At 44.7% G+C, this 27,951-nt stretch overlaps 1 protein-coding gene across 1 annotated transcript; it reads left to right on the top strand.

The window, feature by feature from the left end:
* Window positions 1-1,606: 1,606 nt before the first annotated feature.
* On the top strand, window positions 1,607-21,119 carry CSRP3 (cysteine and glycine rich protein 3). The gene is made up of 6 exons (XM_065881591.1): window positions 1,607-1,681; window positions 10,651-10,790; window positions 14,961-15,129; window positions 16,848-16,980; window positions 19,091-19,184; window positions 20,787-21,119. Exons 2-6 carry the CDS (start codon window positions 10,679-10,681, stop codon window positions 20,861-20,863), a joined length of 585 nt encoding a protein of 194 aa, XP_065737663.1. The 5' UTR covers window positions 1,607-1,681; window positions 10,651-10,678; the 3' UTR covers window positions 20,864-21,119.
* Window positions 21,120-27,951: the final 6,832 nt, after the last annotated feature.

The following is a 27,951-nucleotide window of genomic DNA, read 5'->3' as shown; positions in this document are numbered from 1 at the left end:
TTCCTGTATTACTTGTATAATCAGACAACATTTTTTTAAAGGTCAGAAACATTAGAGTCAAACCCAGATTTTCTGGCTCCAGAAATAGTTCTACTATACACATTGCATTTCCCCTTAAGGGAACTAAACCCCTTCTTTGGGCCTTAACATCTGTACTATAAAATGAAAGTTGTGGGCTACATTTGTGACTTTCAAATTTTGTCTCAATAAAGTATTTTCGAAGCCACTTTGGGGGTTCCGAGAAAGGCTATGTGAGTAGACCACCTATTCATTATAATAGACCACCTATTTATTTCAAGCAGTGAATTTCCTCTTTTATTTGCTTTATATATCAATGTTCCATTTAAGACTATTTATAGAAAATAGCATTATCATTCTAAAAAAAAGCACACGAAAGTTTGAAAGCTACTATCCTGGAAGACTTCTAAAGTACTTTCTAACTTTAACATTCTAGAGCACTCGCCATTTCCCCATTTCTACAACAAATACACTTCTGCATGAAAACATAGACTAGGAAAATCTCATATTAGGTTTTTGCTGTGTTCATATTCGTGAAATTAGCACAACCTTCTTTACAGTTATTTCCAACCAACTCAACCAACTGCTTTGTGGTTATGTAATGAACAGGCTAATATGGCTGATCTGAAGGGCTGGATTTCATATCCCTCTTGGTTGGGTATTACCTACACCTAACCTCAACAGCTAGGTCAACACTACTGGAAAGTGCCTTCCCCTAAGAGACAGATAACCTGGATTTTCATCTGGGACCTACCAAGACTCATTGTTTGGCCTTTAGCAAGTTATGTAGCTCAGTTTCCTCAGCCATAACATGGAGAATTGGTCTATTAAATCTCTGAACTTCTTGCCAGCTATCAAATTTTATAATTTATATGAGTCCTTGATGCTGATCAAAATATATGCGCCTTTCAGGCAAAGAGAAATGAGACCTCCAAAACCAATGTGGGTTCAGAGAGACTTATCGAGACTTGTAAATAGGATGCACAGCCATGTTAAATTCTGAAGTAGAAAAAGATAACAAAGTAACTCAAACCTTTGGAAAGAAAGGTTTTCTTCATAGGATAGCGGGCCATGAAGTGACAGGACCCTAATGATTAGCTGACTTTTTTTCCCAAGCTCCTTTGAAGAGATTATCTAACTATCATTTCCGACAATCACGACTCCTATTTTTAGCTCTGAGTTTTCTTCCCGAGCACAGTGACCTGCGTCTCGGAGTTACAAAGGGCTCCCAGATATGGTTCATGATTCATATGCAGGTACCTTGCATTGACTTCCAGGAAGGTTAGGGGGGTAGGAGCCAGGAAAATGATTTTAGGTGTAAAACCTTTCTTTGCTCTTGTTCCTTTTCCCACCACTTGATCAGAAATGCACACTCCACGAATTGATCCCTTGGCGTCATAGGCGATTGGCAATTAAAACAGAACCCAAGAGATACTGTTCTCCAAGGGCCTTGCAGCTGGTGTGGGCGGGACGACACTCAGGGCTTTGGTCACCGGCTATTTCCAGCCTCTGATAGCAGTTGTGTTACTCATGTCTCATTCACCCTCTCCCCTCGGCCTCCCTCCCCTCCCCTCCGCAGGCCAAGGCTGGTGACAGCCCCCATATATTTAAAGAGGACGTGAGCCCCCTTAGGCAGTTGAGCCGACAGAGACCGCACAGGCAGGTGAGTGGAGCGAAGGGCATCAGGGCTGGGGGTGGGCTGGCCTGGTGGCCAGCTGGGACTCGGAAGGGTCCCGTAGAGCAAGGGTGTGTTTCACGTCCCAAGTACCAGCATCCACTCTGGTTCTGTGTGAGGAGGCTCAAGTTATGCTTGATTCTGGGTGGACCTAGTTGTCTAGAACATTCCTAAAAGGGTGATTAGCGTTTGGGGGCTCAAGGAAAATCCACAGAGAATGAGTAAGGGATTATTTTCGGTCTAAAACCATTTCCATTATTCGTGGAATAATGTTTCTTATCGTCTTAGTCAAAAGACCTGCATTCTAGTCCTAGGACCACGTAAATGAAAGGATGTGTGACTTTGAGAAAGTTCCTGCCCTCAGGGTCTTGGTCTCCTCTGCAGTGATGGATGTGGACGTGGTGACAGTTTTCTGAACTGTAAAGCACTGCACAGTTACAAAGTGGTTGCAATAGATACGATACAGCAGAAGCCAGCTTTCCAATGCGCAAAATACAAGGACTTGTTCTTTTCAAAAGGTGTTGGTGAATGACTCAGATGTCTATATTTCACCTTACCCTGTCTCTCACATAGGTAATACTCAATGGAGTTGTTGACTTAAAATTGATTTTATATCCCAAGGATGTTCAGCAACTGGCTTGCTTTTAATAATTTGAAACTAATCAAAGCAGACCCAAAACAGACATTGCTGTATTGAAAACCCATTAAAAGCTCTGTTTACTGGGAAGATAATTCCCAGCTGGGGCTGAGGGGTGATTCCCAGTGTTTCCTCTAGGTTTCAGTAAAGGACTTTTTTTTTTTTACATCCCAGTGAATGACAGGCATGAGTGCGACTGAGAATAAGAAGTGGTTTTAAACAATAGTCTGAGTGGAGCTGCTGCCTTCAGATCAAAGCCACTGCCTCTAACTTCTGTTCCCTTCACTGAGCTGGGGAGTTGGGGAACAGGTCTGAGGAACCTTGTCTCTCTGCAGTACAACTCAATGCAATCCAATGAGCTTGTACTGACCATCTCATGTGTCGGAACTGGTGTGAAGTAGAGGCATCACTAATGCAGGGAAGGTTGGGCATCAACATGGACAGGACAAGAAAATAGGGAAGAGCCTGTGTCCTCAGTTGACTTTTGGGACTGAATCTCAATGCTGGGTACATCCAATTCATTACAATTTATGTAAAACTGCTTTCTGATCCAGAAAATGTCCGGGATTCTTCTGGCTTGGCTTTGGTTCCATTCTGAACAACTCAGTCACTAAACTGAGCCCAGGGGACTTCCCTGTGAGTCCAGTGGTTCAGATCTGCGCTTCCACTGCAGGGAGCGTGGGTTCAATCCCTGGTCGGGGAACTAAGATCCCTCACGCCAAATGGCACGGTCAAAAAACATAAAAAAATAAAATGAGCCCTGGCTGTTGGCAGAGCGTACAGCCGACCCTCAGGCTCAGCGCCCTCTCAGCGGGCAGACAGGTGCTCTGCAGTCCCTGCACAAGCCGTCCATTGGAGGTGGAGGGGGCAGGCCAGGGGGCAGGGGGAGAGAGAAGGAAAGAGAGAACAGGGTCCTTCAACAGGTAAATTGCCATGGACTTCTTGGAAGAAGTGGAGACAGACTCTCAGTAGAATACAAATTCAGAAATCCTGGGAACTTGAAGAAGGAAATAGAAGAAAGCAAAGAGCATTAGTCACAGAGGCAGTTCAAATTCTAGCTCTGAGCATCACTGCTCTGAGTTTCCATTTCTGAGCAGTAAAATTAAAGTAAGGCCACCTATCCCAAAGGGATTTGTTAGAATCAAATGGGATAAAGTATAAGAAAGTACTTTGTAAGTCTAATAAAACTGTACAAATATTCAAGGCCTTGGAGAAAAGGCACAGGGCCAAACCTGATGGGCTGCAGGAGGATTTCCTGCTAAGTACAAATGTGATGATAAAAGTCCAGAGGTCAGAGCAAATAACAAGCTGACCAGGAGTTAGAAGATGATTAATTTGTTTTACAAGAGGAAGGACACAGACAAGGAATATAATACACAGGGAATATAACTCCTGAGGCAGGCAAACTTCCAATCATAACCGTGCCACTCAGATGTCTGGGAATACTATATCCAGAGTTGGCCTTCATGGCCAAAGAGAAACGTGATGCCTTCAAATGCTAAAAACTTCAGTTATTCATCACAATGAAGGAATTCAGGAGAAGAGACAATAATTGTCTTATTACTGGGACCAAGGAAGATGGAAGCTTCGGAGCCTCATCACGGACCTCATCACGGGAAAGCGTAGATCGTGATTTGTTGGTCGTTTACTGCCCTGTGCAAGCTCAGAACAAAATTAGCCTATTTAACTGTCACCAAAAGTCCTGCAAGAAGTCATTCTTCAGAGTAAGCAACGAAAGTTCAAAGAAGCAAAGTAATTACTCAGGATCACACGGCTAGGAAGTGGCAGAGCCAGGATGTAAACCAGGGTGCAACATGGTCTTCAAAACAAATTATAAAGGCCAGGATAGAACAAAGTGAGTTTCTGAGAGTAAAAGTCAGCCACACCTTAGAGATAATTTCAGGAAAGATATAATATGACCTGTGCATTACAGCTTTAGTTTAAGGGGCAGGTGTGTCTACTCTGAATTTTAAAGGGATGAGAGCTGGGTTTATTTCTGTGCTGGGATTAAGCAACCTATCTCCCCAGGCTTTGTGAAAGGGCCTCTGGAAAGGGGACTTCATATATCTGTTCAGAAGCTTAGGAGGAAGCCGCTCACCTTGAATGTCCTACACCGGGGAGCTGAAGGCCATGGTCTCCCTGGGCCACAGTGACTCTGTTTGGGTTCACTGCTTCCCTTCAAAGTCCAGAGCACCAGAGCACCAGAGAGGTCAGCTGGTGGTAGGCACCAGAGCTGCCAAAGTGAGGAAGCGGGTGTCCCGGGGCACAGGCTCAGGACCCTGCCTGATGTGCCGTCCCTGGTACCAGGCACCCCGATCCCCCCAAGGAGGCTGACTCTCTCCCTGGCCTGGCTGCATCTGTTCTTGGGTACAGCACACTCTCAAGGCTGAGAAACAGAGTTGGTTCACAGTCTGAAGAGAAGGGCCATGGAGAAGGAGTTGGAAAGATTTACTTGTTTTAAGAAAATGGATTTTAAAACCATTTTGGAGATAAAATAATAACAGTAATAATGAAAGCAACTAAAATTATTAAACACCTGCTATGTATAAGCACTGATGTGTAATATGTTAGCTATTATTATTAACTTATTTAACTGAAAACAACCTTCTAAGGCAAGTCTTCTCATTCTCTCTTTATGTGCATGACGACATGGGTTCAAAGATTTTGAGTAATTTGCCCATGGTTGAACAGATAGTGTGTTTTTGTTTTTGTTTTGCGGTACACGGGCCTCTCACTGCTGTGGCCTCCCCCGTTGCGGAGCACAGGCTCCGGATGTGCAGGTTCAGCGGCCATGGCTCACGGGCCCAGCCGCTCCGCGGCATGTGGGATCCTCCCGGACCGGGGCACGAACCCGTGTCCCCTGCATTGGCAGGCGGACTCTCAACCACTGCGCCACCAGGGAAGCCCCAGATAGTGTTTTTTGAAACCTGGCTTGGTTCTTTCCAAAGCCCTTCTTTCCCCACATCATCTGTTTTACCTGGATTAAGAGACTAGAGAAGAGGCAGTGTTTGAGAGGAGACACTACTGGGCAGATTTTCTGCAAGGTGAGGCTCTAGTCAGCGATCAGATCCCTAAACCTGTCTCAGGGCTTGAAGGACCCTTGAAGGGGGCTTCACTACATTACATTACACTTGGACACCCATCCACTGCCAAGCTAAATCAATAGTGAGAACTCTCCAGCCCCAAAGGAGCCCTTTCCATGTGTGAAGAGCACTGACTCTTAGAAAGTCTTTTATTTTACTGAACTGAATTCTGCCTCCCTCTTTTACTCCCACCCATGAGTATTCTCTCTGTCCCATGGAGAGACAATGGGTCAATCAGATCCCAATTCCCATCAGCTGGGAAGGTTGGTTAATGGAGGTGCTGACCCTTGTCCCCTCTCGAGCGTGCTGTAAGCAGGAACATGGGACACAGAACCAGCTTAAACTGGGGTTTGAATTGTGGTTCTGCCGCTTACTGGTGGTAGGACCTCAGACAAGTCACTTAAGCCCTCTGATCCTCATTTTTCTCATCTGCAAAATGGGGATCACAAAATTTGCTACGCAGGGCTGTTGTATTTACGGATAGTATATCTATAGCAACTGATACATAGTAAACAATAAATAGAAGCTAATGTTAACATAAGAACACAGCTTTGGAGTCAGAGCGACCTAAATTCCAACCTAGCCATGTGACACATACTAACCATGTGACCTTGGGCAATGTAATTTCCCTGAGATTCCATGTCTCCAGCTCTAAAGTGAATGTTGTAAAAGCACCTACCTTGAAGGGTTGTTGTGAAGCTTAAATGAGATTTACCATAGGGCCTGGCCCGAAGGCTGGGCTTCAGACGCTATGGCTTTAATAACAATATTATTATATTAGTAATAATTGTGATTATCACTTAGATTCCAGATATGTGTTTCTATGATCCAAAATCTTTGCCTCAGTCAGTGTAGACAATTTAACTCACTATGTGGAATCAGGCACCTAACAGGACAACCAAATAAACCAACACTGAGATGAAAACAGCATTGTCGCTGGAGGTCTCTGCTCAAAGCCATAGCCTAAGGTTCCCTCCCTGGTTCTTTAATGGACCCCTAACAAAGAAAGAACAGAATCACTGAGCACCCATTTTATCTACACCACCCACTTTTGCCCTAAGGTATCACCTTTCAGCTCCACAGTTGGTAGTTTAAAAAAAGAAAAACAGAGTGTTGGATTAGGAAGAATGTGCCCAAGTTACACAGTACAGTTATACTTTTAAAAATTCAGACTGATACGTGACAACTTAGAGTTGTGGCAGAATTCATTAGCTCTTACATTTTATAACATTCTGAGGTTTACAAAGTGATTTTACTCACACGAACAGCTACCGTCCTCCCAGCAATAGTGAAATAGATGGGACTATCATGCCTGTTTTATAGAGAGGATATTGAAGTTCAGAGGGCCTGCACGGTTTTCTCAGATCACACAGCTTTGAAGAGGCAAGACAGAACTAGAACTCTGGCCTCCTGCATCCGGTTTACAGCCTTTTCCAGCCCCTACTATAGCACATTCCCAGTATAATCTCTTCCACAGCACAACTCGTTACGAAATCCACCCAGGTAAGTCTCTCACTGGGATCTGGTATCTAAAAGTCTGGAGGCCACCCTCTCCCTAGTTGACATCACAGGGTCCTGCATTCTGTTTCATCCTCCTAAATTCGACTGTCCCTCCTTTCAGTCCTGACACACGACTTTGTGACAACACAGCCATCTCTGGGACTGGCCCAGGGAGTAGTGCCAGGTGATGTGATGGAGACTGTGATCCAGGTGACAAATGGGGCTGAGTGACGGGCAAGCCTATATTTGGTGTCCCACCTTCAATGACCCTTGCCTGTGTCAGGCAACGCTGATAAACAAATGGCCCACCCCTTGGTATCTCGCCTGCGTAAACTCGCATTCCAGGCCTGGCTAGGGGAGTGTTGAGACACAGGAATTCCAAAGCAATGCAGGAGGCTGAGAAGGTTAGATATGTAATCCAGGACCTACGTGTGCTTTCAAATCATCGTGACTTAATTAGCAGATCGGTGCTATTTGAGTAAACTGAAATAAAGTGAAGAACAATGACTTACCTTTGAACAGCTTCTCAGTGCTGCTTTGAATTCCATCATCTTTCCATGACCTTCACAGTAATCCTGTGAGGAGAGCGCAGGACATAATATTATCGTCATTTTTGACCCACGTTAAGGCCACAAGGTCAAGATTAGAACCTGTGTCTTCCAATTCAGGATGCTTTACAACACACGCTGCCTTTTGGCCTTTGAGCATCTGAAGAAGAAATCAGAGACATCGTCTGTGTTAGGCCCCCATAGCTACGTTTCCATCTTTAGAAGTGGAACTGAGCACCTGTTTAATTGAATGCTTATGGATTTCTATTTTGAGTTTCAAGTCCTGATAAATGTACGTCAGATATTTATGATCACTTAATAACAACCTGTACCAGGCTCCATTACCTTGTGAAAAAGCTATTATCTGTAATCTTATATGCACTTCGGAAAGTATCATGTGTGGACAATTGCTGAATACACACACACACACACACACACACACACACACACACCCCTAAGAAGCATATCTCTTTCCCATTAACTTGCAGGACATGCCAATGAAATCTCCATTGAAGATGTGAAATGAGAAATTTGACCTGGGGTTGTTTTCATTGAAAATTTTCACATCATTAATTTCACAAGTGTCACTGTCACATTCCTGGATATATACTGCCCTTCTCCTCTATTTTATATTATGGTGAAACTCAGGACCAAAATGAACACGAAGAAAATTATGATTCTACCCTTTTCCAAAAAAACATACCATCTTTAGTCAGAGAAGGGTGGATCTTGGAAAAAGAAGTTGGGTAAAAAATTACCCTCAAATGTCTACTTTTTATGCCTCATCTTGTTTGTACATGAGATGGCAATCTTGAAAATCTATTCTGCCCCTGAAAGTAAAAAATAAACAATTTGGGCTCTTTTAGGGCATATTAAGTTCTCCATGCCTTTCTGTGTGCTCTTTTCTCTGCCTGAAATATCCTTTTCCCTTTTCTCTATCTGGTGAACTCTTATTCACCCTTCAAAACCCCATTTAGATGTGATGTTTTCTGTGATCCTCCAACAGCTCACTGCTTTCCTCCCCAGTCTAAATGTCGGTAGCCATGCCCTCCTTTGAGTTTGCATAGCACTTCTCATAAGCCTCTTTTCTGGTACAGAGTATTCTGGTTCCTGCCTATCTTTCTCACTAGAATGTAGGCTTCTCAAGGCTAGGGGACAGGACACAAATTACCCATTTTTATAAGCCTTCCTCTCCTTCATTCCTCACCGAGTAATTAGTGCAGTGTCTGACACATGATAGGCAGGTAGTAAATGCATGGCGATTAAATCAATAAATGAATGAATGAATGCAGACTTGATCCCAAGCCTTTCAATTCAAAATCCATTACTCTTCCCATTAAACTAAGCAATCTGAACTATAGAAATAGTAGCACTAAATGTTTCCTTTTAAAAAACTTATTTTCTAAGATTTTACTGAATAAAAAGAAGAACCTGCTTCTCTGAGAAGGGTAGGATGTTCCTGGCTAACCTAACCTGCTTTTGGAAGCAGGAAAATCTCCTTGCAGGACATTTAGGTGGAGAGTTTCCCTTTGGTCCTAGTATCGGTTTCCATGGTCTGTTTGCTATTTACCTTCTGTTTCTTAGCAAAACCTGTCTTTCTTACGAGGCTGGGAGACACAATCCAGACCAGGTGACCCAGGAGGCTTAGTGTTAATTGCCAACTATTATAAGAAGGTGACTAGCTTCCCAGAAGGGAAAGAGAAGGTCAGAGGCAGCCACTTGGAATTGTCTGATAGTGCTTGGTGTCAATGACAAGATGAACACCAGGCTTCTTAGAAACCAGAGGATCTCAGAGAAAATTCAGCCCCCCTGGGACTGGCAGGATTTCAGATTTCACTGAGTACTGATGACTTATTTTAGTTCCGCTCTGGGGAAACTGAAAACTGGATTCATACTTACAGACAGACACAGAGGAAAGAGAAAAAAGTTTCTTGATGTCCCTCCTTGCCTAGTATCTCTCACACAGAATTCTCTAGTGGGGCGACAAGGATGGCCTGGGGCTGGCTATCAGCAGCTTCTGGTAGCAGAGGGTGCTTGAAGGGTGTGCAAGGACCTGTAGGAGCATCACCTGTCCCTGTGAGCTCTGACGAGTACCTTCCTGCACATCCTCTGAACTCCACTGTGAAGCAACAAGGAAAAGAATGACCCTCTTCATATCATAGGTGGGAAAACAGAGGTAAATAGAAGCTATGAAGTTCATCTCGATGCACATGGCAAGTTGCTGGTAGCCCCGAAAGCAGGAGGAGGTTTCCAAACCACTGATCTAGTGCAGTGCCAACATAGCTCATTGCCTGGGCAATGATATTTCTTAAAAAGGAATGAATGGATAGATGAAATAAATCTGAATAGAGTTTTTATATATTATGTACTTTTATCAACAAGATGAGCCAAGGCTTTGCTAACCGAAGGGTGGTGCCCTCCTAGCAGCAACAGCCCTGCCTGGAGTCTTAGAAGTGCAGAATTTCCTGCCTCTCCCCAGATCTACCAAACCAGAATCTGCATCTTCACAAGACCCAAGGTGACTCAAGAAGCACTGAGCTAGATAAGAATACCATTTTCATAGGTTATTCCCACTTCTGATGGAATAATTTTTAAAACCCTAGGTGGAAGAAAATAACAATACTGAATATTTGCATACAATTTCAGATACACAAAACTAGCTTATCCATTCCTTCTAAGGACCCTGTGAGGTACACAGGAGCTGGGGCTATTGAAATTTAACAAAAGAGGAAACTGAGTCCCCAAGTGGTAAAGTGACTTGCTCAGAGCTTGCTCTGAGTGTCTGAGCTTATCCAATGACTTACACACAATAACCATTTGCTGAAGGAATGAATGAAACACCAACAAACTGGGGCTGGATCCTGGTCTTCAGACCACAGCACTACTAGGGATTGGTTCACTTTTTTTTTTTTTTTTTTAATTTTTATTGGAGTGTAGTTGACTTACAATGTTGTGTTAGTTTCTGGTATACAGCAAAGTGAATCAGTTATATACATATACATATATCCACTCTTTTTTAGATTCTTTTCCCATATAGGCCATTACAGAGTACCGAGTGGAGTTCCCTGTGCTATACAGTAGGTCCTTCCTAGTTACCTAGTTTATATATATTATTGTGTATATGTCGATTGGGATTGGCTCACTCTGGAGGTTGCCTAAATTTAGGGTATTTGCTTTATGTCCTGTTAGACTTGACCTTGACCAGAGAGTCTTCAAGATGCCAAACTGGGGTGGAGGAGCGAACTGCGGAGCCTGCGGAAAGACCGTCTACCATGCGGAAGAAATCCAGTGCAACGGAAGGAGTTTCCACAAGACCTGTTTCCACTGCAGTGAGTTGGGTGAACGCCATGACGGCCCCTCAGCACTTCGAAGTTCACACTTAGTCACAGATACTGTGTATCAGTAGTTCTCAGAGTATGGTCTGGGGACCAGCAACATCAGCATCCCCTGGGAACTTGTTAGGAATATCACTTTGGGGCCCCACCTACAGAAGGGATGGTGCTCTCCTGAGCACCCCCTCTCCAACCACTTGTCCAGCTCAGAGGCCGTTTCCCTGAAGCTCAAAGTCAGAACAAGCTCCCAGTGGTGAAAACTTGACCCAGTGGCGACATTTACAAAGTGTGACTTGACAGAGTAAGAAAGCCATCACTTATCTGCAGCCAGGATGGACTTGGCTTGATGTGCTGTCCCCACAGGCCAGCGGTCACCGAAGCCAGCTGCAACTGGTCTTTCCTAAGAAAGAACCTGTGTCAGGCTGGGGGGCAACAGATGACAATTCTGGAAGCGTGGGAAAGGGAAGCGTTTGGGGCACCATCAACTTGACAAGGGGAATCTTTACCGTCCCCTGCTGGACACAGTTTCACAAATGTCAAAACCAGGGGGGCATTTAAAACCCCGTGGTCCACCTGGGAGTCAGGCTCTACCCAACTCATGTGACTTTGGACAAGTCATTTCTCATCTCTAAGCTGGGTCATTGGCATCTACAGCAGAGCCAGGAGCAGAGTCTGTGCCTTCAGATTCCCAGTCCAGTCTCTTCAACATGACTGCCTTCTAGAGTTTCCTAGCAGCTTGATCCTATTTTAGGAGAGCAGTTCTGTCTTGGCCACTTGCCTTCTTTGCTCCCCTCCAGTAGGTCTGGCTTAAGGGTTAGCTTTACTGGACATTTCGCAAACGCGCGCTCCCCAACCCTTCGTGACCCATCCGCCCCCATGTCTCAGCCCAGCAGCCGCAAGGCATCACGTTGCCTCAAGCTGTTTCAAACAGAACTTCAAGGGTTGGGCTCCATCTGTTAGGGCATGGAGACACTTCATCCTCCAGAAATAGTAGCGCTTTCTCTGCTGCAGGAGTTTCCATTATCCCTTACCTCCCACAACAAACATAACTGTCACCAAGCAATAGGGGGAAACGACTGTGAGTGAGTGGGTGTGTGGATTTACTAATGTTTTAGGTTTTAATGATGCGTAATTCTTTTTAAGCCATCATACACATTCATCAGGTTCACCACTATTATCACAATGATCCAGAGTCACTGCTCAAGAGAGTTCATTCCATAACCCTCTGGCTTTTGTCCAAATATAGGGTTTGAGTATGGGCTCTACCATGCACTTTAACTGTGTGACCTTGGGTAAGTCACCATTGTGAGCCTCAATTTCCCCATTTATAAAATAGAGATGGTTATACCTGCCACACAAGTTGTTGTAAGAAGAAAGCTGGGTTTCTTCATCTGAGATCCAATTTTCTAGGCCTTTATTCTCCTTTCATCAGCTTGGATGTCTGAGTGGGTACCGGCAACGGTGGGGATGCTTTCCATGGCGAGGGGTGTCTTGTTTTCCCAGGCAGCCGGAGGAGGCCCTGTTTAACGGAGCCATGGAAGAACGATGTGAGCATTTGCTCGTGCATCCCTTTCAACCCCTGGATATTCTCCTTAGAACCTGTGGGTGGGATGGGGGTCTGAGCAGTACAGGTTTCTGCAGTGGTGGACAGAAGGATCCTGGAGAGGAGCGTGATTTTCTGTAGTATCGTCACAACAGTGGTCTGTCCACAGGTCAACCTGTAGTTGCTGGAAATAGAGTTCAGAGAGGCAGAGTCTACCTTAGTTTGTCTCCTGGCCAGTGTTCTCCAAACTTCTATACAAATCTTAACCCCCCTACCAGTGCCGTCCAAAAGATATATAATGCAAACCACGTATGGAAACTTAAATTTTCTAGTAAACTTATTTTTTTAAATGTGAAAAGGAACAGGTGAAATTAATTTTAAAACATTTAACCCAATATATCCAAAAATTGTAATTTCAACATGTCACCAATATACACATTATAACATCACGTGGCGGGTGAGTGGCTGTGGTATTACACAGCACAGCTCTGCTGTGCCTGTGTGTGTGAAAGCTAGTCAGAAGCCAGGGAGTGGCTATAGAATTGGCCAGGACAAGACAAGGTATAGGCAGTCCTGGAATGATGGGAATGAGCACTGGAGTAGGAGTCAAAGGACCTGAGGCCAGTCATGGCTCTGTAATTTACCACTGTATAATCGTGGACAAGTCACTGATCTTCATTCACACATACATGCATGCATTCATTCATTCATTCATTCACTCAACAAATGTTTACGGAGGACTAACTCTGGGCTAGGCTCTGTGCTACATTCTGGGGATATTAAAACTGTTTTGCCCTCAAAGAACTCAGAGTATAGAACATAAATGAATAGTCAACAAGTTGTTCTGAAAAAAAAAAAAAAAACCAAAGAAAACCAAGTTGTTCTGGAGATTAGTAACTGACAGCTACAGGAAGGGCAGAGACAGGTATATACCTTACATGCTCTAATATAAGGCAAATTCCCCCCAAAATTATTCCTCATAAAAAGGGTTTGCCTTGGCTTCAGAGTCTTATAAAGTCTCACATGCTACAGGACAGGCTCTCAATTACTCATTTAATCTGTTTTTTAATAGAAATTCTTACAAACAATATTGACATAATTATTTAATGAACTCCCATACGCCTGTTTCCCCAGCCACATAACCATCAACCTCTGGCCAATCCTACCTCATCTACAACCTTATCTTCTTCTCCCACTCTTGTATTCAATAACACTTTTTAAAAAAAAAAAAATAATAACCACTTGAGAAAGGCATATTAGCCTGAAACAACCTCATTCAAAGCTGGATTGCTTATAGAGGTCACTTGATGGAACTGTTTTTTTAAAAAGGAGGCAAATAAATTGAATGCCCATATATTATTATTCCTGTGGATATATGACCTCACTATTACAAGCACTAAGTAGCACCCTAAACAACCTTTAAGGATCATCATTACAAAGCGATATAGCAAGGTATTAGGCTGTGGAGATCCTACATACTTTTTAATGCTGCCCTAATATTATTGCTAATAGGTACTTCTTGCTGAGATACAATTTCCAGGTGACAGCCCCCTTCTCAGGTAAACAGGGCTGCCTCTAAAAGACACAGACAGAAATAGGGATGAGCTGCTCTGGAGAGCTGAGTCAGATGCCTCAGAAAGACACTGTTGAGAAGGGAGATGCTGATGTTGAAGATGCAGAGGAATAATTTGGATACAATTGTTTCCTGAATTTGTGTCAGATTAGAAAAAAGTAACATCTCCAAATCCATATATTGTTGATCTATATTATTAAATTAAATGTTACAAGCAGATATTTGACACTTTCATTTATATCCTTAAACGTTTATTTAATTCAAGTTGGCAAAAATTTTTCTATTAATAGAAAAATCTAATTAATAGAAGATTTTCTATTAATCTTCTCTTTGGAAAAATAGGGGATTGTCTTACATACTATGTATAATGTATATACACAACATGTGTATAATAACTATACTAGGGTAAAGTATGGGGGATACTTTACATTAGGTAATATACAGTAACCAAGGGGCTTGAGCCAATATAAGCCTAACAGCAGGTCTTCATTGCCTCCCCTGCTTCCAGAAGTGGATCAAAAGAAGTCTCAGCCGTAATTACCTCCTTGAATATCAAAGGGCTTTTCAAAATCCATTTTAAGTAGAGAAACTGCGCAATGCTGATTCTGATATGATTAAGAAAAAAATAAGTTCCTCCCCTGCCTCAGCCCCTCACCCCCTACTCACCCACACACAAATACACTCACACTTCCCGATGTCATTTGTGGTGAGACACTCAGGAGTGCATGTTGTCCCCATTCAGGGACAATATTCTTAGCTGGTCCAAGACCACACACCAGGTTCCAGTCCTGGCCTCCACCTCTTTCTAGCTGGGTACCACTGAAAACATTACTTCCCTTCTCTGTGCTCCAATTTTTTCATCTGTGAAACAGGACTGCCTTGGAATCTACGACTCAGGACAGATGCTCTGGTCAGGAATCAAAGTTGTGTTCTTGGCTGGTGGGGGGGGGCCCTTGTGCTGAGTCCCTTGGCCCCAGTCAGGGTATTGGGGGTGCAGGGAAGGCGGGGAGGAATCTCAACGCTAACCCCCTGACCATCCTTTCCTCAACAGTGGCCTGCAGGAAGGCTCTGGACAGCACCACAGTGGCAGCTCACGAGTCAGAGATCTACTGTAAGGTCTGCTACGGGCGCAAGTATGGCCCCAAGGGGATCGGGTATGGACAAGGTGCCGGCTGCCTCAGCACGGACACGGGTGAACACCTGGGCCTCCAGTTCCAACAGTGAGTTACTGCCCCGCTTCTCCCAGCCCGTAGAGCCCCAGCTATCAGGACAGTTCATTCTGTTCCCATGGCAACGTTTTCTGGAAGTGGGAGAATGGACTCTATTGCTGACTTGCCGACAATAGGAATACTCAGTCTGACCAAGTTCTAACAATGTGTCATCTCTCCAGAAGACTCTCTTTAAATTATCTGCCTTTCAAAAGGGCAATTACTTTTACACCATGGCTCTTGGTTTGCATGTCAAGAGAAAACCCAGAATGTACAGATGTTCTATTGTTTGACCTTCGCAAAACTGCATGGAGTCTCTTTTCTTCCTCGTTGAGCATTTTTTGTGTAAATCACATAAATATGGCAGGGACGCAATGGCCATCCTCTGTGTGCTTGTCACTGAAAGATTTCTTCCCTTGGGTTGTAAGATAACTAACGTCTGCATCGCAGTGGGGAGTGGCTCTGTGGGGATGGGCTGTGCCTCAGAAGTAGACAATTATAACTTTCTGTAGGTCTCCCGTGCTGCCTGTTGCCAGTACAACGATGAGGTTTCCCCAACATTATCCTAGGGAAGCCAGGATTTCACACTGTGCCACCTCCATCTACCAGTCTGCTCTACGTGATCATGCTGACCTCCAGCCCAAAACTGAATATATACACTGACAGTCACTGGCCTGCAGCTGCTGTCTGGCCAGCTGGTACCCGGGCTCAGCTCTGTGGCGGGACTGGCAGAAAGGCCCAGCCCAACTGAGGCAGTGTCCCCTAGAGAATAGCGAGAGCATCTGACGAGTCATCTGGTCCCTTCCGAAGAGAGTAGCCCATGGTAGAGCCTGGAAAACTGCAGGGATGTGTGACTAGTCATATAAATTTTTCTCACTACTCAAGCCCAACCGGAGATGCTATTTTAAAAAGAAAGGTGATACCAGCTGCATTCTCTGTCTCACATTACCCAAAGCTCACTCTTCTACGTTAGGGCTTTCCTGTGGTGCTGCACAGCCAGGAAGAGTCTGGAGACCTGGGTTTCATCCCAGCTCCACCAGTTATGAGCTGCTAACCTTGGGCACTTACCCCTCTGGCCCATGCTCTCCTCCAGCTAGCCCTGCCTCCTTTAGAGGGTTATGGTGAGGCTCAAACGATAAACGTACAAGGAAACGCCAAAAGGTATGGAATCACAGGGTTATCATTGTGCCTCTCTCTTAGACTTTGCTCTCAAGAGGACAGGGGACCTTTGGATGCAGGGTGACAATTTGAACTGTGATAAGCATCAGCTCATTGGACTGTGGTTTGTTTAGTATCAACTGTCAAGATCCCATCTTGCCCTGTAATATTTTTACTCATTTTGGAAAGCAGACCCGTGGGTTTCAAGGTGGTATAGAAAACCCTAAACGAACAATCACAGCAATATAACAAGACAAGGGTAATTATACAAGCTAACATACGTGGAACACTTGTGAAGTGCTTTACAACAGAAAGGAAAGAGGTAAGTGAATTTTGGCTAACATTCCTCAGCCCTTACAACAGGCCAGGGAGGCACTGTTCTAAGTGCTTTACTCATGTGGCCTCATTTAACCTTCTCAACAACCCTGTGAGGAAGGTACTATGACTATCTCCACTTTCCAGATGAGGCATCTAAGGCACAGAGAAGTTAAGTAACTTGCTCAAAGTCACACAGCTAGTACTGTTTGCCAAGGGAAGTCTATAGGTTTCACTCATTTGTCAATTTCCACCAGGTCCCCAAAGCCGGCACGCTCTGCCACCACCAGCAACCCTTCCAAGTTCACTTCGAAGTTCGGAGAGTCGGAGAAGTGCCCTCGATGCAGAAAGTCAGTCTATGCTGCTGAGAAGGTGATGGGAGGCGGCAAGGTAAGGACTTCTATATGAGTCAGATGGGATGCTGGGAGGAATGAGAGAAGAAAGTAGGAACTGAGGGCGGGTGGAGGCCAGACCCTCCTTAGCTCCCAGGAACCATTTAGGAGCCACCCATCCTTACCCACTTTCCTGGGCTGTGACTGTCACCCTGCAGTGCCCTAGGAAACTGGAACTGGTGGATGGAATTCGATGTAATAAGCGTTAACCCACTAGGGGGAGGCACCCAGCTAGGAGCTCTGGAGAAACAAAGGCACACAGGCTCCCCTATCCTGTGTCCACAATCCTTCCAGAAAAGTGTCAGCCCGGGGAGCTGTCACCACTGCATAACTCAGCCTGATATTGGCATCACACTGATGCACACAGCAAACACACCACAGCAGTGAGAAGCATCCTCGCTCACAATGTCCTGGCAATAGGGAAAGTCATCTGATGTCTGAGACAGTAACACACACTTGTCTACAAGCTCCAGTTTCAGGCCTGAAGCCAGGGTGTTCACCAAAGGATCTGAGCCTGAAGAAAGACAAAAATCCTGTTTATACTAAGTAGGGGGAGGAAGCCCACGGAGAGTGTCTGACTCCAAATATAGGCGCAGTCTCCACCCCAGGACAGGCCATTTAAATACAGGTGAGGACCCTGGGCTGTGCCTAGAAGACACGCAGATATGAAGAAAGCAGACAGTCTTCTGGATGATCCAAGTCACGCAACTCTCTTCCATCAGAAATTCAGGGAGAGTATCAAAAAGGCTACAAATAATAAACGCTGGAGAGGGTGTGGAGAAAATGGATCCCTCCTACACTGCTGGTAGGAATGTAAACTGGTGCAGCCACTATGGAGAACAGTATGGAGGTTCCTTAAAAAACTAAAAATAGAGTTACCATATGATCCAGCAATCCCATTCCTGAGTATGTGTCTGGAAGAGATGAAAATTCTAAGTCAAAAAGATACAAGCACCCCAATGTTCATAGCAGCACTATTTACAATAGTCAAGACATGGAAGCAACCTAAATGTCCATCAACAGAGGAATGGATAAAGAATGTGGTGTATAGGGACTTCCCTGGTAGTCCGGTCCATGCTTTCACTGCAGGGGGTGCAGGTTTAAGCCCTGGTCAGGGAACTAAGATCCCACATGTCACACAGTGCGGCCAAAAAAAATTTAAAAAAAGAATGTGGTGTATATAAATGTGTGTGTGCTATATATATGTGTGTGATATATATACCACACACACACACACACACACACACACACAAATGGAATATTACTCAGCCATAAAAAAGAATGAAATAATGCCATTTACAGCAACATGGACGGACCTAGAGATGATCGTACTAAGTGAAGTAAGTCAGACAAAGACAAATATCATATGATATCACTTATAGTGGAATCTAAAAAAATGATACAAATGAAATTATTTACAAAACAGAAATAGAGTCACAGATATAGAAAACAAACTTATGGTTACAAAAAGGGAAGTGGGGGGGTGGATAAATTAGGAGTTGGGGGTTAACGTATACACACGTTAAACATCAAGGACCTACCTACTGTATATCACAGGGAACTATATTCAGTATCTTGTAATAACCTATAATGAAAAAGAATCTGAAAAAGTATATATCTATATATCTATATATAGATATATCACTTTGCTGTACACCCAAAACTACTACAACATTGTAAATCAACTATACTTCAATTAAAAACAAATACACAAAGAGTTAAAATGAAGTTGAATTCCCTGGATGATTGCCCATTTCTTCACCTTTTTTCTTTTTTCATTTTATATTCAATATGTTACCCACTGCCTCAAGTCCAAGTTCCCCTCTCTTCAGTATTTTGGATCTTCTAGAAATGGGAAGCCCTATTCTATTTAGTCTGTTCTGAAGGAATACATATGGAAATCACCTTGATCTATTCATTTTTAGGGGTCCTAAGAATCGCTGGCCAAGCCCACAGCCAGAATAATTATTCCGGGGGCCAATTAGGTGGGTGAACTGTTAAGACAAGGGCATGCCTTTACATGCTGCTGGTCAGGGGACTTAACACGGAAATAAATGCCCTGCCTGCCCTATTAAATATCCACCTGCCTGTTCTCCTGTGCCCTACAGCCTTGGCACAAGACCTGTTTTCGCTGTGCTATCTGTGGGAAGAGTCTAGAGTCCACGAACGTTACTGACAAAGATGGGGAACTTTATTGCAAAGGTGAGTGGTTTCAGAGACTCTCTTGAGATGTTTTCCCAGGGAGGGTTCTTGGCAGGGGAAGTTGTGTTCCTGCCGAGAGGCTTGTGTCTGCCCGGAGGCATGGCTTCTCAGCCTGAGCCAGGTTTGAGCTTGCAGGATGGGGAGCAAAGCCACCTAAGGGAAAGTAACCTCCCGCCTGACCCAGCTCTGGTCTCCTCCATAGGGACATCTGGGGGGACCTGATACTTATAGATGCCCAGTGGTTCCTGAGCACCTGGGGGGAGAGAGGACAAGGAGGAAGCAGTGTCCTGACTGGCCTTGGAAGAGGCCTTAGGTCTGGACAAAAACATCACATTTCCTTTCAAAAACCTGAACACTCTGTCCATTTGACTGGCAGATAAGGGTGACAGCGTTGCGGGGTGTGTGGATGAACTGTGTTCTGCCTCTCCTGAATTTATCAAGACATATCTATCTCCTTCCTCCCTCCCTCCCTTCCTTCTTTCCCAGCCCCCTTCCTTCCCTCCCTTGCTCTCTCCCTCCTTCCTTTCTGACATTTCTGTTCCTGACGTTGCACATCACTTCGTGATCACAGAAAGCGAACTGACAAGCTGGTTTCCCTTCTGGTCCTCACAGCTCTGCCCCTAACTGCCTCCATCATCCCTTTGTCTTACAGAGAGGCAATAGAGCCTTAGCTCCTTCCTGATGCTACGAAGAAGAAGGGACACTTTAGGGCCAGGGCAATGTGTCCTCACCCTCAGAGCCTCTCCTAGGCCTTTTCTGTTTCTCAGCGGGGTCCTCCCACCCTTTCACTCAATGATGGTGCCTCAGGATCCCCAAATGTGTGTGTTAAGAGTTGGGGAGAGGCAAGGGGGAGGACGGTACTAATCAAGACTGTAGGTGGCCCAGCTTCTCCCAGGATGAGACAGGATGGAAACTGATGCACTATCTGACAGGGGCTGCCTTCTTCTGGCAGTAGAGGGTACAGAGGGTGCTCAGCATTCACAGGCTATAAAATTCTAAAATGTTGCCACAGCCAGTAGGGAGATCAACCTATAGAGAAGTAATTGCATTCTCAAGTGGTACAAGCTCTAGTAGAGGATGCTACACAATGCAGGGTGCAAAAAGGGGCAAGTGATTGGCTGGGGGTGTCGGGAAAGCTTCTTAGAGGAGAAGCTTCCTCTGGGCCTTGAAGGGTGAACGTGGGTTTGGGAGGGGGCGTTCCAGGAACAAAGAGCAGTGAGTGCAAAGGCACCAAGGCCAGGCCATCATGGCTCGTTCCAGGAACTGCAAGCAGTTGTGTGTATCTGAAGGGCAGGCAGGGAGGCGGACGCGGAGGCGGAAGCAGGAGGGGATGAGGCTGGGCAGGCAGCCGGCAGCCAGATTATGTCGACTCAAATGAGAAAATGTCTCTGAACACACCTAGGGAAGTGCAAAGAAGTATAAACAGTTTTATTAGCAGATCTAAAATAAATACAGTTCAATGTGTTTGAAAGTTAACTTACAAACACATTTGTCAAAAGGATGCCTCTCCCAGGTAAAAGGACTGTGCTCAGACAGAGGGAACTGAAATGATGGTGCTGACCAACCCCTTCTCTCCCCTGTCCTCTTCTCTCTCGTTCACAGTTTGCTATGCCAAAAATTTTGGCCCTACAGGTATTGGGTTTGGGGGCCTTACACATCAAGTGGAAAAGAAAGAGTGAAAAGTGCACCGTTTCTCAGGTCTCTCATCGGCCTAAAGCACTTGCCAAGTATCCTACCCAGATGGAAACCCCTCCCCAAACATCCTTTTGTTGGTAGTTGGACAGTGTTTCTCTTCAGAAGTGATCACAGTCTTTACCTGAAGTTAGAAGAGATCTTTGGAAGAAAATTATTAAAAGTCTAATCCGTAACAAATGCTTTATTATTTACGATACTTAGGGTGGGAGAGGCCATAAATAAAAGTTTAAGTGGTAACTTCTACGTCTCTGGATCTTTTCTTTCAAATAGGGGGAAATTTTCAAAAAAACAGAGAGATAGTTTAAAAAAAAATTGTGCAGAGGATGTAATGAATTTTGGTGTCAGCTGTGGAAAGAGTGAGGAGGAGGAGGAAGCCATGGGCAAAGGGAAGGCGTCTTCTAGAATCTGTTGGCTAAGCTTCTCTCTAGTTAGCGCTAATGGAGAAGAAAACAGGGGGTCCCGGAGGAAACAGACAACATGGTAGCAAATTCTAAAAGGAAAATCAAACTAATAAAACTGTTGACGAGCTGATCCTTCTGTCCGTATCATGGGCTTTGCAATATTACACATTTCGTGAAAACTCAGAAATGACAACAAAATGTGGAGTTTGCTTCTGTGTTATAAACAACATGAGGACGATCTTCTTTTATTCTGGGACAATTCCCTAAGGTTTAGCAATTGTCTTAAAACTTCTCCTCCATCAGATTGCCTGACTCACGAATGAAACGCAGCCAATTAAAAATGTCTTCCTCTGCCTCCTCGGCGAGATCTCAAAGGCTCAAGCACGTGTATTTTCTCGCCTCTGCTTTTAACAACCACGGCATTTCTCCCACCACCATGCACTTCTCCATTATTTGCAGAAAATGAGAGCAAATGAAAATCTATTGACAAAAATTATGAAACACTTGACTAAATCGTGGGTTTTTCTATGCTCCAAGTCCCAAAAAGGTGTTCTTTAAAATGAGCGTTTATTCAGGGTGCTTACTTGCTGTCATGGACAAGGTCTCGCACTGACTTCATTATTTATCTATCTATTTTTTGATGCTCAAAATGCAATTACATTTAATCATTTTCTCTCTCTGATTGGCATTAATAGAACGGTTCAGAGAAACAACAACAACAACAAAACAGCTGGCAGAGGTGGTGTCCCATCCCACTTTCAAAGAGATAATATACAAATATGCTTTACTTGCCTAGAGACTCTCGCTGGGGTAATTCAGCCACTGAGTTCCACTCAAACGACCTGAGGATGGAAATATTGTACATTCCACATTCTCTGGGGAAGGAAGCCTAGGACAACGTATTTTTAATTTGTAAACCTTTTCCCAGAGCTATGTAAGAGATGCCATCATTGTCGATCGAACAATTAATAACACCAGGGATGAAATGAATTAACTAGACCAAATCCCCTTTAACCTGCACTGACTTTAAAAGCAATATGCTACCTTGGCCCTTCACTAGGAAGTCCCCCACGCTAGGGACTTCCAGGCTTGCTGAGGGGTAAGATACATGTGAAATGACTACCAGACAGTGCAACCTATTCCTCCACTGCAGTTCAGTTACCAGCCCCACTTACCACACACCCAGGAGACAAGCAAAAAACTTCAGTCATCCTTAGCTCTGCCCTCTCCCACATCCCCCCTTGCCTCATTCCCCAAGCCTCCCTGATTCTGACTCCTCCACGCCCACTCTTTGGTATGTGTATCAGTCGGCTACGGCTGCCATAACAGAGTACCATGGAATAGGTGGCTTTAACAACACAAATTGTTTTTTCACAGTTCTGGAGCCTAGAAATCTGAGATTAAGGTGTCAGCAGGGTTGCTGTCTTCTGAAGTCTCTCCTTGGCTGGTAGATGGCTGCCTTTTCCCTGTGTCTTCACATGGTCTTCCCTTTCTGTATGTGTGTGTGTTGTAATTACCTCTTCTTATAAGGACACAAGTCATCCTGGATTAGGGACCACCTGAATCACCTCGTTTTAACTTAATTATCTCTGTAATACCCTATCTCCAATTATAGTCACATTCTGAGATACCGGGGGTTAGGACTTGGACATAGGAGTTTGGGGGTGTAGGGGGGCACAGTTCTGCCCATAACAATATGTCATATAAGGACTTTCACGAATTGGTCTTGGACTTAACCCATTCAACTTAGCTTTAGACAATCTCTTCCATACAAGCCCCAGCTACATTCAAAGACCTGAAGCTTTCCAAATACTACAAGTACCCTCACCCCATCATGCTTTTGTGAATGCTATTTTTTTGCCTGGAATGTCAGGAAGATGGAACCTCCTCCCAACTCCTTAGCCTGGTGAACCCCTAGTAATCAAGTCACAGGTCAAATGCCATCTCCTCTGCAAAATCTATTCCTGAACTACCTGAGCAGAATTAATCCACCTCTGTATTCTCATAGCCAGTACATAATTAACACAGCACTTATCTCATTGCATTAAATTTTTAAACTCCCATCTGCCTCCTTGTTAGAATGTGACACACTTGTATTCACAGTGCTCGAAAAATAGTAGGCACTTAATAAACATCTGTGGAGTGAGTGAAGAAGAGATTATTATATACTGGAGTGGAGGGGCTTGGAAATGAAAAAACAAAACAAAGAACCTTATTGTGGTTCAGCAGTGTCTGTGTTTCTCCTCTGCTTCCTGGGCACACTCTTCTACTGCATTTCCCAGGCTCCTTACCAGTGACCAGGACACATGCTGAGTTGGCCAATGGAGGCCCAGCCCCCAAGACCCCCAGAAAAGTCTCCACTCTCTCTTTGCACATCTGTGGATACAGAAGGCCCAGTGGCACTGAGGCCCTAGGAAATGGTGGAGCCATTAATTGGGAAGGAGCGTGGGTCCCTGCATGGGAGAACACCTGCTAATTCTAAATGGACTGTGACAAGAAGGAGAAATAAGTCTGATGTTGTGTTAGGTCACCGAGATCTGGGGGATGTTTACTATCGTGTTAACTTCCTTGAATAACATGCACCTGAAATAGTGGATGTGCTGCATCCAAGAGAGCTGCTATCAGTGTCCATCCCGTTCATTTAAGTCGCAGGGAGCATCACCAGGATTTTGCCTACTATTTGTGAAATCAATTCAAATGTGTCCTCTCCAACGTTGACGATACAGGCATTTGGGAAAAGGAATGAAGTTACGGCATGGTGATACGAGTCACACGACTGGGCTTGCTTTGACTTTAAAACAAAACAGAAACAAAGCCCTGCTATTACCTCCAAGCTACTGCCTTCTCCCCTCTCCTTTCAGAGCCAAACTGTAAGACTAGGTCCCATTTATTCCTTAGCATCTCGGCATCTGGCTTCCGATCCCCCCATGCCGCCACACCGCCGCACTGTCTGAGCACAAACTCTCCGGTCTCTCCTCAGTTGCTCTTCTCAGCCCTGCCTTCACTCCTGACCACTGCTTTCTCTCTGAAATTAGTTCCTCTCCTTGAATTCTATGACTCCGTCTCCCGGCTGCCCTCATACCCAACCTCCTCCCCGCCCCCTCCCCTTCCTCTCCAGCTCCCTAGATCCATGTTCCATAAGGTCACATTCCTGCCCTTCTCCTCTCTCACTTTTTTTTTTTTGTTTGTATTGGTTTTCATCTTTGGTCTATTTTTAGAATTGATCTTCCCATTTGGGGAGGGCAACTCCCTTTTCATTTTCATCTCATTTTTCTAGGTGTCTCCTGTGACAATCTCATCCATCTGTGCAGGTGACTCCCATCCATGCCCTGGCCTCCTTCCAGCTGTCTTAACTGTTCCACTGGATAGCTTTAAGTACCTCAAACAGGCCCCAACTACCAAACTCACCACCCAGTCTCTCCACACTGTTTCCTTTACTTCTCAAAACAGCACCACCGCCCCCTCATTCACTGGGTTCAACACTGCAAAGCCATCTTTGACTCCTCCTCTGCCTCAGTCAGCAACGGGGCCTGCCCTTTCCTCCTGTGCCTTCACTACTGGTTGCCTAGACCACAACTAAAAGTTTACCTCTAACATTTTTTATCTGTCAGGGTCCAGTCAGAAAAACAGAAATCACACTAGTTCTGTTTTTTAAGAGAGAAAATAATAGAGGAAATTGGCTAAACAGGTGCTAAAATGTTTGAAAAAGTAACAAGGGACACACTGACTTAACACAGAGATACAAACTGCAGCAAGCAGCTACACCACCCCTGGGGCTGTGGAAACAAAGAGAAGAGATGTGGGTATCCTCATTTACATGCCTCAAGGAGAGCTCTCCGGGGGACTAGGAATCAGACCTCTGAGGAGAGCGCCCTGCCTAACTGCTGGTGCTTCTAAGGGGCACCATGGAGCTGATCCAGGAAAAGAGCTGGACACTGATTCCAACTGTCATTGTCGGGGTGAAGGGCCATTGTTTGAAGAGCACTGAGGGGAACAGCTGGCAAGTAGGATGGAGTAAGCCCCTTCTCCCCTCCTGCTTCCAGTCTACTGGCAGAACTTAATGGAAAGTCGGCTGACAAGGAGACTGTAATTTTCGGAGTCCTAGCCCAGACACACACGCAGAGTAGAAGGGGAAGATGTGGCACATTTCCCTACCACTAGCTTCTCTCTCTCTAGTCAATTTTCCAAAGATTTCTGAATAGCCAGCATTTATTGAGCCCTTACTATGTGCCAATTACAATTCTAAGCACTTTCAATGTATGAACTCATCTAATCCTCTTAACAGCACCTGGAGGTGTATACACCCCACAATATTACCCACAATACAAATAAGGAAACTGAGGCACTAGAAAGCTAACTCATGTGCCCAAAGAGATGAAAGTAGCTTATAACTGACATATCCAGGATGCATACCCAGGGTGCCTAGTATAAAACAGATTCCCAAACTTTTTTGTAACTTTCACACCTACATATACCCGAGGGAAAAGCCAAAATAGAATAACGGGAATGCAATTCCCAAAGTAAACGATTCTCAAACTGTAGCACATACATGTTAGAGCCATCTGGGGAACCTGACAAAAATTCAGACTCCAGGACTCTCTTCTCAGAGACTGATTTAAAAGGTCTGAGATGAGAGATTTGAATTTCAAACACATTATCCCTGGACACCACCCTCCGCACCCACCCCCCAGCCCCTGATTCTGATGTGAACGGTCTGTGGACCACCATTTGAGAACACGAACTTGGCAGGGGTTGGTGAGAAAATAAGAGAGGATATAACTTGAAAAAGTCCACTTGCCCCCAGATTGAGAATCAGCCTTCAACACGACTCTGATCACATCGTGTTCTGCTTAAAATTCCTCAATTCCACTAAACAGACTTATTCAGCAGATTCATGCAAATATTTATTGAACATGTACTACGCGTCAGACAGTATTTTAGGTGCTTGGGATACATCAGTGAACAGAACAAAGATCCCTCATGGACCTTATAATCTGACAGGATGGAGAGGGAGACAGTATGCAGTAGACAATAAATAAATCACACAGTATGTTAGAAGGTGGTAAGTGCTATGGGGGAAAAGGTAGCGTAGGGTAAAGAAGAGGAAAAGGGGAAGAAAAGGATGTTACGGGATTCCCTGGTGGCGCAGTGGTTGAGAGTCTGCCTGCCAATGCAGGGGACACGGGTTCGTGCCCTGGTCCGGGAGGATCCCACATGCCGCAGAGCAGCTGGGCCCGTGAGCCATGGCTGCTGAGCCTGCGCGTCCGGAGCCTGTGCTCCGCAACGGGAGAGGCCCGCGTACCGCAAAAAAAAAAAAAAAAAAAAAAAAAGAAAAGGATGTTACAACTTTCAAAATGTGGATGAGGGTAGGCCTCATTGAGAAACCGACATTTTGAAGAAAGCTGTGAGGAAAGGCACTATGGATTTCTGGGGTTACAGCAGTCTAGGCAGAGAGAACAGGCAGGGAAAGGTCTGAGGCAGAAGCATGCCTGGGAGGTATGTGGGATCAGCAAGGCGAAAAGCAAGAGAAGCGGTCAGATCCTATAGGGTCCTGCGGGCTACTGTCAGGGCTTCGGCTCTTCCTCTGGTGAAATGAAGAGCCAATGGAGGGTTCCTGAGCCCAGGAGTGACGTGATTCAATCTGCTTTGTACGAGGATCACCCCACTGCTTGTAACAGGGTGAGGGTAGAAGCAAGGAGACCAAACAAGAGGGCTATAGTAATCCAGGCAAGAAGTGCTGGTAACTCAGGACTACAGCAGCAATGGTGGCCAAAAGGATTCAATTCTGGATATATTTTGAAGATAGAGCCAGTAGGATTTCTCAAAGAAATGAATCTGTGGTATTATGAGAAAAAGTAAGTTATCAAGAAAAGATTCTAAGGTTTTGGCCTGAGTAATGGAAAGGATGGAGTTTCTGATCAACTGATATCGGGAACACTGAGGGTAGGGAACAGGGCTGTTTATTTTTTATTCTTTTACTTTAAAATGTATTGTATGTTTTATTTTTAATCGATTTTTAAAATCTATGTTTTATTTGTGCACATGGGGCTAGGGTAGAAATCAGAAGTTCAGTTTCAATTTGGACAAGTTAAATTTAATATGTCTATAGATGTTTAAGTGGGTATGTCAAGTACACAGTCTGGAGTTTGAGAAGGAAGTCCGAACTGGAGTGAACAACCTGGTGCATTTGGGCACATAGATGGTATACGTCACTACACAATCCGATGAGATTATAAAGGAAGAGGAAGTGAGTTTAGATAAAGGGCAAGAAGATCAAGGAGTCGCCTCTGGGACATTCCACAATTAAATGGTAGGGGCAGAAAAACAGCAAAGGAGATGTTAGGCTCTCAAGAGCAACCAGCGAGAGGAGGAGGAAACTCAGGGGTGCTCTCCTGGAGGCCAGGTGAGGAAAGTATATTAAGGAAGCACCTGTCAGATGCTGCTGGTAGGTTCTGTACGATGGACTTGGAGCTGACACGCAATTTAGCAACACGGAAGACACCGGTGTGCTTGACAAGAGCAGTTTCCATGAGGTGCTGGAGGTGAAAGCCTGACTGCAGACGGGTTAGGAGGAGGATGGGAGAGAGGACTTGGAGATATTGACAAGGTTTTCAAGAACTTTTACCTACAAGAGTAAAGAAGTAGTTCCTTATTGCTCACTTTAATCTTAC

The sequence above is a fragment of the Phocoena phocoena genome, chromosome 8, assembly GCF_963924675.1.
Source record: "Phocoena phocoena chromosome 8, mPhoPho1.1, whole genome shotgun sequence".
NCBI lineage: Eukaryota > Metazoa > Chordata > Mammalia > Artiodactyla > Phocoenidae > Phocoena > Phocoena phocoena.
Note: the sequence above shows the minus strand (reverse complement) of the source record. Positions and strands in the feature narration are given on the sequence as shown.

What these genes read in the sequence shown, in the direction of transcription:
- CSRP3 (XM_065881591.1), top strand. Translation starts at nt 10,679, where the DNA reads ATGCCAAACTGGGGTGGAGGAGCGAACTGCGGAGCCTGCGGAAAGACC. An exon ending in CTGGGCCTCCAGTTCCAACA is followed by an intron (nt 15,130 to 16,847) that starts GTGAGTTACTGC and finishes AATTTCCACCAG; the next exon opens with GTCCCCAAAGCCGGCACGCT. An exon ending in AGGTGATGGGAGGCGGCAAG is followed by an intron (nt 16,981 to 19,090) that starts GTAAGGACTTCT and finishes TGTGCCCTACAG; the next exon opens with CCTTGGCACAAGACCTGTTT.